Source organism: Zalophus californianus, chromosome 8, assembly GCF_009762305.2.
Source record: "Zalophus californianus isolate mZalCal1 chromosome 8, mZalCal1.pri.v2, whole genome shotgun sequence".
Classification (NCBI taxonomy): Eukaryota; Metazoa; Chordata; class Mammalia; order Carnivora; family Otariidae; genus Zalophus; species Zalophus californianus.
The window spans coordinates 106,458,667-106,470,031 of record NC_045602.1 but is presented as its reverse complement, the minus strand read 5'-3'; the positions used below and the strand labels follow the sequence as shown (position 1 = coordinate 106,470,031).

General features: G+C 41.4%; 1 protein-coding gene across 1 annotated transcript in view; it reads right to left on the bottom strand.

The window, feature by feature from the left end:
• Positions 1–1,197: 1,197 nt before the first annotated feature.
• TMX4 (thioredoxin related transmembrane protein 4) overlaps positions 1,198–11,365 on the bottom strand; it is a 44,482-nt gene continuing 34,314 nt past the window's right edge. Inside the window, exons 7-8 of the mRNA XM_027621753.2 lie at positions 6,753–6,816; positions 1,198–5,361 (exon numbers count right to left, since the gene is read on the bottom strand). Coding sequence (XP_027477554.1) covers positions 4,997–5,361; positions 6,753–6,816 — 429 coding nt within the window. The 3' untranslated portion in view covers positions 1,198–4,996. The remainder of the gene's footprint in view (positions 5,362–6,752; positions 6,817–11,365) is intronic.

Sequence of the window (11,365 nt, the reverse complement as noted above, 5' to 3'; positions counted from 1 at the left end):
CCAAGGTCACATAGGCTGAGACAGTACATAATGGATATTCTTTTCTATATAGACAAATGAGCCTACTGAGCCAGTTTCTCTGAGGGAATGACTTGGTGGTATGGAAGTTTAATCATTTTCTTCTTCCTACATTTCCTTCTACCATCTTTCCAAAGTGAAATATCCAATATTCATGGTTCAGTCCCTTAGGGGGTTTAAGAGAGTCACCTCATCTCCTTTGTACCTTTCCAACGCTACGGTGATAGGAAGGATTAGGTGTAGACCAGAGTCTTCTGAATGCCCTAGGAGACCAGATCAGTCCACAGCATCTTGAAGGATTAGCAGCATCCTTTGCCATCTGTGCCAGCCCTGACCACCTCCAGACCTCAGGACCAAGGGAAACCTGAGAAGTGAGTGAAATGAGTTTCTATAGGCAACACAATGGCTATAACAAAGAGGAAGTCTTGGATCTTTGCACTTGTTCTTGGTTTGATGCACCTTCTGGAGTAGCTAAAAGGCACTTGATTTGCATTTCACCAAGTTAAAGAGAAGAAAGAAAGAGAGGAAGGGAGGGAGGGAGGGAGGGAGGGAGGGAGGGAGGAAGGGGGAGGGAGGGAGGGAGGGAGGGAGGAAGGAAGGAAGGAAGGAAGGAAGGAAAGAAAGAAGGAAAGAAGGAAAAGAAAGAAAAGAAATAAAGGAAAGAAGGAAAAGAAAAGAAAGAGAAAAAGAAAGAAAGAAAGAAAGAAAGAAAGAAAGAAAGGAAGGAAGGAAGGAAGGAAGGAAGGAAGGAAGGAAGGAAGGAAGGAAGGAAGGAAGGAAGGAAGAAAGAAAAAGAAAAAGAAAGAAAAGGAAGAAAAAGAAAGAAAGATGGGGGAGCAAACAGATTGGATAGAGGATGGGCACAGGAAAATTATTTTTTTAACAAAGCAGTACTTTTCACTGCCTAGGCAAATGACTTTTGTGAAAATACTTTTATGAAAAGCAATACACTTGTTTTGACTTTACTTAGCACTATCATTAGGTTTGGACACAAATAGAAGTTCACAATAAAATAAAAACATATGATCAAAGATTATATACAATTTTGTGATGCTTGAGACTCATATCTTGATTTCCCATTCCAGATGCTGCAGATGCTATCTGAGGAAGGAAAGAACATGATGAAGAGAAAAATAATTAAATATCACTGAGCGAAATAATTAAGACTATTACAAAAAATATAAACAAATTTATAATGTATTACAATACAAATAAACAGTATTTTTAGCATAAAAACTGCATTTGCACAAAGAAGCTATTTAGTAACAAATACATGAAACTACGTCAGAAACATGTGAAAATGATCTGAGTCACACATATACAGGGGCGCAGTTCCCATGAAACTTGACCGAGAAGCCATCTGAAGGCCATGTCCTGGTCTGAAACCACCAAAGGCCTTCTAACTAAATCTCCTGGTTCAGAAAAGCCGCTCAAAAAGCTGCCCCATCAAGGTTCATCATTTGGTTTTTCAAGAGAAATTGATCTTCTGAAGAGGATCAAAACGTAGGACTGAGATAGATACTGAACAAGAAGGAACTTTTCTGTTGGCACAAAAGATTCACATGAATACTTTTCAAAATGTTGTATTTGATGGGATGGGGCCGTTACACATTTATAATACTGGTAGAAATAACACTTCAATACTGAGCTGGACAGAGATAAGTTGATACACATTAGCAAAAGCACCAATCTTTCCCTTCTTTCTCTCACTTCATGCCAATTGAACATTTTATACTGAAATCTTAGGTGGACCCTATTGTTTCTATCCTTTTTTTTTTTTTTTTTGCTGGACTCTTTAATGTTTGCCATCCTGGAAAGCAGCATACAGGCTCCACTCTTAAAGACTTGGTTGTAAAAGTTATAAAGGCTAAGTGCTCAGCTAGAAGGTGTTTTTATCATCCTTCCCCAAAGGTGTTACAGGATGCCGGTTCTGCAGGCTTACACACCCTCAAATCACGTAGCAATGCCGTAGTTAGCAACAAGGATTTTGGCCATTAAAAAAAAGTCAAGATTTGGCCTTCTCCACTGTCAAAAGCCAACCTGGCTAACACTTGTTTATTTTGTATTAGGGTCGTTATTCAGGATTTCTTTTTGTAGTTAAAGAAGCCTGTGGCTAACAGGGCTCACACACCAGAAGAGGTTTTAAGTACGCACCCATGAGGTTCGGGGACCTGTGAAGTGAACGAGTCCTGCCTGTCACCCCATTCTGTGCTTAGACTTCAAAGAGAAAGAAAGCAGTGGGATTGCCTATCTGTAGCTCCAATAGGAGATCTCTAAGCAAGCTGGGGTGGTAGAGCAGATCTAGCAAGAGATGAATGATAAACGAAACTAAAGAAAAACGTGGCTAGAAGTTTCAGACTTTATCCCTCTCATCAGAGAAACTACTCACATATAACGCACTGCACCCCCATTCTCAAATCTACAGTCACTTTTAATTTTCCTAATTTTGATTTACAGAAAATACTATTCTGTAATTAGATAACTGATGTTGCAACATGGGAAGCATGATTATTTTTTATTTTTTAAATCAAAATCATGTTTCCACACATTTGACTTCTGGATTAAACAGATTATCTCCAGAAAAAATCCATAAAAGCCTACTGAAATGTTAATCTAATTTCAAATTATTTTAGATTGACTTTTTCACCCCTTAGTTTTATATTCAGTAAATACTGAAAACCTATAAAGGCCTCAAGTGGAAAGAAATTAAATTAGATGTGTACTTATCAGGCCATTTAGTAAAAACCCCACCTTTTGCCAGGATGTTAAAAAAAAAAAAAATGGTTCCTATAGCCACAGAGGCTTCAACTCTCAATGAATCTTCTTCTCCAAACTGGTTTCCCCTCTTCCTCCAATTTTTTTTAAGTATTGTTGAGAAAGAACATACATTTCTCTTGTTATATAATTAGGTATTATTTGGGGTCCAATTGGAAATTGGCCTTACATTTATAAAAAGCGAAAGTGGACTTTATTTCTTCATTCCTTCCCTTCTGGTCAAACACTCCACTTTAAAAAAAAAAAAAAGTTTTAATAGGAGGAGTGTAAAAGGGGGGACGTATTATACAGAAAAGCCAAACTATGGAACCTTTCTTATTCCATACCTCTGAACTTAAACTTACTGATCTTTGAAAATTTTGTTTCAGCTGATTATAAGAGAAAGAAATCCAGTGACAGAAGGGCAGGCCCCGCTCAGCAATGATCCAGAAAAGCTTCCTAGGATAAAGGAGAGGGAGCTGCCATCATCAGAACCATGGTGCTTGCACTGAGGATGTGTTAGAAGACGTACATGGCAGGAGGGGCAGGAAATGAGCCAAAGTCAAGGTTTTCCCAGTCTGTCAGTTCTGTGATGGCCTCAAACTCAAGGTGCTGTTGCCATCTGAAGAGAAAGACTATTGGCGACTCCTCATGAACCTCACAGTACAGGGGGGATGAGACTGTCAGGTAACTGAGTTAGAAAGATGAGAAATAACCATCTCTAAAAATTGGATTCTGTCAGAATAAAAACTCCCTTTGTGTGAGGCTTGCAACAGGCCCATCCAACCACTCAAGGGTAGAGGATCTCAGCACCTCCCCCTCCTCTAAGGAGACTGTGTTCAAAGTTAATACAAGGTAAGGGTTATCAAAACAGCCAGACAGGAGTATATTGCATATTTCTTTATAAAGATGACAGAAACTTTTCGAATTTCATAAACGTGTATTACTTGTTTTTCTGTCAGGACCCAAAGGGTGTAGGATCAACTTCAGACATCTTTCATAAGCTTGGAATCTCATTTTATGAATTTATTGGAAGACATAAATCAGGTAAGGCAGAAGTAGATGGATGGATTCTTTAAAAGAAATTGGGCCCCCTGGGTACTTTTAGTAGATTGAGTATTGAGAGATTTACAGGGATAAAATTCTTTACAAGATTAAGGAAGAAGGAAAGGAAACCAAATCTTTCATTTCCAGATATTCACTTTCATTAATTCTTTCACCAAAAGCACATCACTGAAAGAAAACCAGAAATGGTTTTGCACTTAATATTAAAGTGGTTCAAGAGCCAGAGAACCCCTTGAGATGGAAGCAAAACAACAAAGTATTCAAGTTTTCTTCACAAGACAACCTTGCACTGGCAACACTTAGGGCACTTCTGGCTTCAAAAAGAATATTGCTAAAGGAACCTTTTGGGAAAAAAAAAAAATGACTACATTTTGGCAAACAACAATAACAAAAACCTCTCCTGTACAATCCCTACTTCCTTTTGAATCTCCAAAGGTTACAACATTTCATTCAAGATGCTTGGCAGTCACAGCTCCGTGGGCTTTGGTTCTGGATTATGTAAACCCTTCAGTCAGAACGAAGGCGGCTGATGTGAAGCGGCCGCTGTCGGAGGCCTCTCACTGAGGAAGTATTGTGAAGAGTGTGGGGCGCCTGCAGGCCCGTGCTGGGAAAGCTGGAAATACTAAAGGTAAGAAATAAATCCTAACAAAGGAGATTTAGAGAGTTGGGATGACGTCCAAGCTCTTTTCTACCACAATAACCAGGGCCCTCTCAATTTCTCTCTCTGAAAAAAGTGTCTCTGTACCGTACGTAGTGGCTGATGTCTCTTACAGTTTGACAAAAACAAATACTTAACACAAGAAGACTTCTGCAAGACCTCCCATGCACTGTGCGGATGTTGTCGTGTGGCTTGGCTTGTGTTTTATGGCGCCTGCGGGGTGCTTTCTCTGGTCAAAACTCTAGCCTCAAGCCAATGAATGTGTGCCCATGCCAAGTCCCCAAACGGATCCTAACACCCTGTTTGTTTTTCTGTTTCCTGATTGTCGTGTCTGAAACACTCTCATTAACATACATGAGGCTTCATGCCAGAGACTACATGACTAGAGATCGTTTTTTAAGAAAAGCTTGCTCATTCAGAAAAAAATGAGGATTTGATTTACACTGCAGACCAGAAGGAAGCTGACTACTCCTTTGGCCTGAATTCTCGGAAATACTGTCATTAGACCTGTGGGCCCTTATCGGCGTGCTGACTTCTGCGCTGCCTCAGTGTGTCTTCTGCCGCCTCTGAGGGCGCTGGGCTGGGCTGCGCAGGCACGTCTTCTCCAGGCTCGGCTCCTCCCCGCTCCTGGACCTCTCTCAGGGGCCCTTGGTCCTGGGCGTCACTCTTCTCCTCGTCCACACGAGCAGCCGGGCTGTCCTCCTCCTCATCCTCCTCTGCTTCATCCTCATCGCCAAGGTCTTCCTTCTCCTCTTCCTCATCTACAAGGCTGTCCTTATTTTCTTCTTCATTTGAATCGTCTTTTTCCTCCTCTGCATCTTGCGGCTGTTCAGCTTTGTGGGCCTCCTCTGACCTCCGAGTCTGCTCTGTGGAGGGAGCAGAAGGGAACGGCCTCTCAATAAACTGATTATTCAGCAGGCAGTCGAGTGTGTCTAGCCATGAAATGAAGGGGGGGGGGGGCGGGGGGAACGTGACAGTGTTCTCCAATCTGAAGCTATGTTATCACACGGCCCCTAGCTCCATCCGGGGCTTCCCTGTTCCTCTTGGGAGATTTCACTGACCCTGCAGACTTTGGGAGAGCACAGGGCCAGGGAGGGCAAAGGTTCTTTCATGCTTTATATTTGGTACCTTACAGAACACTCAGCGACCCACTCACTCACTGGTCAGGTGATGGGTTGAGAAATGTGACTTAAGCCAAGCCAATCACGGGACTTCCCAGGAGGGTTTGGCCAGAGTCAAGAGGAAAAGCCTTCTCTCTTTCTACAGGAATTGTTCAACTGACAATATGTGAGTTAGGGCTGTTGACAGCCCCCAAATCAGCCACAGAGAAGCAGAAACCTAAAATCCCTTGGGCTGTGCTTGAAGCCAGAATATCCCTGGGTCTTCCAGTTATGTGAGTTAATTTAAATTTTCCTTTTTGGGAGCCTGGGTGGCTCAGTTGGTTAAGCGACTGCCTTCGGCTCAGGTCATGATCCTGGAGTCCCGGGATTGAGTCCCGCATCGGGCTCCCCGCTCAGCGGGGAGTCTGCGTCTCCCTTGGACCCTCCCCCCTCTCATGCTCTCTATCTCATTCTCTCTCTCAAATAAATAAATAAAATCTTTAAAATAAATAAATAAATAAATTTTCCTTTTTTTCCTAAGTTACTTTAAACTGGGTTTCTGTGATTTTTAAGAATTCTAAGGAACATAATATATTTTCTAATTATCTAAGGAAGTCTCCAAGCCTTGAAAACGTCAAGAACTCGAAAGAAATAGAAGTTTACTTAAACTCCCACATAAAATGCAACAATTTTAAAGTCTCATAAAAGTCTTCATGCAAAGTCTCAAAACTAGGAATAAAAGCATGCAAATCCAGGGCTGTTGAATCCTACAAATGGTGTGGGACAGTGCAAGGATTTGGGGAGACTGTTCTTACAGGACTTAGGATAGTTAATGATACATAGTTGAGACTCAATAAATATGAGTTGCCCTCCTTCATTCCAGTTTGAATGAAAGAAAAGGTATCAACTAACTGATGAAGGGCATACACTTAAAGGGAAAAAATAATTGCCAAAATGAAGTACTCCCTAATTTAAGGGGAAAAAAAGAACTTTTGTTCAAATCTGATTTAGAGAACATATTTCAAAGAATTTGGTAAGTGGTGATGGTTTAGCCACCTAGTGAACTGGGGGGAAAGAATCTAGTATCTTCTTTGAGCACAAAAGGGCACACCACAGAATGCCAAAAATACTCTATCACATGACTTTATCATACTTACCAGTACGTTCAGATAAATGCCTTGGAAGTGGTATATAGAAACATTCTGATATTACCACCAGGACCTGGAGAGAAAAAAGTGATTTTACTGTGACTAGATACGACATTTATTAACAAAGAACCTCAAATGTAGGCCTTGGTTCTATAACCAGATATTCACAGACAATTAATTAGCAGTTGGTCAAAAGTCCTCAAAAAAGACATGGATACAATTAAGATCTCCTATTTTTCAAATGTAACAATGTAGGAAAAAATTACAAATACTTAACAGGAGTCAGGGGTCACAAAGTCAAATGTCTATGGAGACCCATTAAAAACAGGTAAATCAAGCAGGTATAAGAAAATAGATACTCTGAGCCAAGTCTACAATGGCCTTTTTAAAAACACTCCTCTGGCCAAACAAAATTAGTCTGCATATCGCTGCCTCTCACCAATGGGTAACCAATTACTGAGTAAAAGACGATGTCAGGGTCTAGAATTCTTAAGAGTAACATAAGAAATTTCTACAGAAATAAATTGTGAGAAAAGTCATTAATGATATGAACGAAACCCTATTTTAGACGGTAATTGCCTTGGCTTCATCTCCAACCTTACTGCAGCATGAACCACTTTCTATTTACCCTATAAACATCCCTCTCCCTTCATAAACTACAAGCTCCTTAGGGGCAGGTTCGTCCCAGTCCCTGTTCCACGCCCAGACTGGCATGGATCATGAAGCTACAGGTTGTATCATAAAGGGCACAGTTCACTGACCGGGAATAAGCTGCAGTCATTCTTCACACGTTCCCCTACAGCACCCCACAATGCAAACGTCCACCCAGGGAGAAGCTGCCCGCTTAGAAGGGCAATCCACTTCTTGTACCCAGCTAACTCTCGGACTTTGCCTTTACTTTGAATAATTGCCCAGGCTTTAAAATAGTAATACTACTGGGGCGCCTGGGTGGCTCAGTCCTTAAGCGTCTGCCTTCGGCTCAGGTCATGATCCCAGGGTTCTGGGATCGAGCTCCGTATCAGGCTCCCCACTCAGCGGGAAGCCTGCTTCTCTCTCTCCCACTCCCCCTGCTTGTGTTCCCTCTCTTGCTATCTTTCTGTATCAAATAAATAAATAAATAAAATCTTTAAAAATAAATAAAAATAAAATAGTAACACTACTTCATACATTAGTGTTTTTAAGGTGCTCTAAAATTTTAAAGAACCTAAAGAAGTCATAGTACTTTTGATTCAATTTCATAAACATCAAATGAGTACCCTACTTTGTGTTCAGAATTATTACCAATCTGTATATTCATTTATTACTTTACTCAAAATTTGGTTCATTAGGTTCAAGGTATCATGTTAACCTCTGTGGGGAGGAGTTCAAAAAAAGGGAAAAAATGGCAGTTTAATTATAAAGCAATATGGAACATGAATTCCATAAGAAAAATGAATAAAGCACTTTGACAGATATTTACAAGATAACAAATATGACAACCAGTTATAGTTTTGGGAAGGATCAAGAATGGCCACTTGAAGCAGCATTTACCCATCCACTTGGCATAGTCCCGAGTGGATGGGTAGCACCAGCTGCCTGGCTCCATTAAGCTACACCAAACTGGACCATGGGGGCTCCTGGATCCAGAGAAAGCCTGAATGCCAGGCTGGGGAGACCCCTGTGGTAGGGCAATGGGATGCATGAAGCTCTGTGGGTTGAAGAGGAACAAGCTCCAATCCACTAAATTGATTTGAACAGTAAAGAGGAAAACATTTCCATCTGAAAAGACTGAGGTTGAAAAATTTCATTTTCATGTGATAGTCCCTAGGGAAGATGGCAGAAGAGTAGGGGACCTGTGTTTCATCTGGTCCCTTGAATGCAGCTAGGTTATCTATCAACTCATTTTGAACACCTGTGAATTCAACATGAGATCTAAGAAAGGAACTGCTGCAACTCTATAAATAGAGAAGTGGCCACTTTTTTGCAAGGTAAGAGGTGCAGAGAAGTGAATCTGAGGGGATATATCAGAAAATAAATCACAAGGGGAGGCAGCCTCCATAAGCTGGCTACCAGAAAGTAATATAGCAGTGAAGCACAAAATCAGAACTTTTAGAAGTCTGCTCCTCTAAGGGATGTCCCTCTCTGAAAGATGCTCAGGTAGCGAAGCAGGGCAGAATCCTAGGTGGGACAGTGTGGTCTCAGGATCCCCGGGGTGACCGAAAGAACAGGGTTGCCTGAGTGCAGCAGAGTTCCCAGGCATGGGAAGGCAGCTACAATTAGCGAGCCCAGGAATGGCCTCTCAGCTAGGTGTTGCCATACATCACAAACTGCAGCACGATTGGGGCAACTGCTCACCAAGCAGGGGACCTGCAAGCGACAACTGCTGGGAGATCTGGCTCCTTCCCCAGGGAGGAGCGGAGTGGGTGTGCACCATCGGGCAAACGCTCCAGAGCAGGGGCCCAGAGAGTGGCGGGGCCTCCAGGAGACACTCCTCCACAGCTGGGCAGACTGGTGCAGGTGTGCAGGGCAGGAGTCTGCGGGGTTTGGCGCACACAAAAGGGACTGACTACCTTTCCCTGAGGGTGCGCCGGAGAGAGGGAGCCGTGATCGTTCAGCTCCGGGACTGGAGATCAGGGCTCTGCTGCCATTTTTTACTTTTGTTTCATCCCTTAAAGTGGTGCGAAAAGGCTTCAGGGAACAAAAGTCACATGGAGCAATGCGAAGCAGCTTCCAATGAGTCGGGCCAGGAGTGGTGCAACTCCACAAAGGTAAAGACACCTGAGTATCGGTGCAACAGGGCCCTCCCCCAGAAGCCCAGCAGGATCCTCCAGTGAATACCAAGTGTATAGATCACTCAGAACTGAAAAACTCCTGCACTGGCGGAAAATAGTATATAGAATTAGAGGTTGAGCCCTTTGTTTACAGGTGAAAAATAACGTTTACTAACGTAATTCGGTCATCACAAAGTCAATCAAGAAAACAAACAAAAATCTAAACTAGCAGCCTTGTTTTGACTTACCATCTTTTAAAATTAGGAAAAAGTAAGAAACATAATCATTAGGCTGATGGGGAACAGTAATTTGACCAGGAAATCACTCCAATGGAAAATATCGTGTTCCTCCTGGCCACTGTGTAAGTTGAATCTTATATATGTATGAATCTAAAAAGATTCATAGAGGGAAGAACTTCCAGGGACACAGGACTGCAGGCCTGGGCTCTGCTTTCAGCCCTCAGTTAATGGCAAAGGTACCACAGAACATGGAATGCACAGCTGCAGACCTCCTTGAAGGCAAAAATTCTAGCTGTTGTGTACTTTTTTTTTTTTTAAATACATATTATGGTTGTAGAAAAGGAATCAGAGATATGTGTTTGGTATTTATGGAAATGTATTACCAGAAAATGTATTATTCTTTTGTTAAATAAAGTTCTCCTCCCAACTTCTTATAAAGGAATAATATTCTATATCATTTAATCACTTGAACAATCTAGAATCCACTCTCTTCTTCCTTCAGTCCAAACTTTAATAATCTTCCTGGACCAATTATTTGAATCTAAGTTTCCAAATAAACTTAGGGCATAGGCAGGCCTGGCCTGATTTTTTGAACTTAACATTAACATCAAAGATAAAATTCAGAAACTCTTTATGCTGAGTAGTTTCCAGTGGTCTTTCAATAGGCTCACACTCAACCTACATTCTCCATAACTCCACTTGAGAACCACCCAGGATCTCATGGTATTCCCCCTGCAAAAGCCTCACACTCATGTGGCTCTAAAATATACCGCTAGAAAGATCAACACTAGACAGTAGATGGGAAAAGCATATTTACATCCAAATTTATACCCAAGTCAAATCTTTTAGGCCAGACCATCAGGGCCATGTTGGTTAGCAATAAGATTAAGGCGACCTAATGAATGACATATCTGAGTTCCAGCCCCATCTGTGGAATTAACACCAGTGGTCAGATCTCAAATACAAGCCATAGCATGAAGTAAGCATGTTTGCAGCAAAATAAAATCAAGCCTCCTTGGCTTCCTGGAGTATGGCTTTGTCATAACAAGTTATTTATCAATATATATAAAAGCAATTGCTGACATTTTAAGCTTATTTTTAGGATATGTGCTGCCAGAGCGAGCACTTAAGCTTATTTTTAAAAAGGACTTACTAAAGAGCTGAAATGCATTATACAATCTAAGGACAGACTTTAAGATAATCTAACCTCAACATCTGTCCTTTTTATATAAATTTTTAGTAATCATCAATTATTCCTATCATACAGTGTTTAGAAGCTTTGTGATTAATACACAGCACAATGGCTTTTAAGAACTTTTTTTTTTTTTTAAGGTTTTATTTATTTATTCATGAGAGACAGAGAGAGAGAGAGAGGCAGAGGGAGTAGCAGGCTCCCAAGGAGCAGGTGCCTGATGTGGGACTTGATCCCAGGACTCTGGGATCATGACCTGAGCCGAAGGCAGACGCTTAACCATCTGAGCCACCCAGGCGCCCGGCTTTTAAGAACTTCTTAATTAGAGTTTAAAGCTTAATCAAACTGATCAAGTGTGAGTATGAAAAGAAAGATTTAAAAATTATGTAAAAGAGTAAAACATTGCCAAAACACTTATAGTTGCTTATGTAGTTAAGTAAA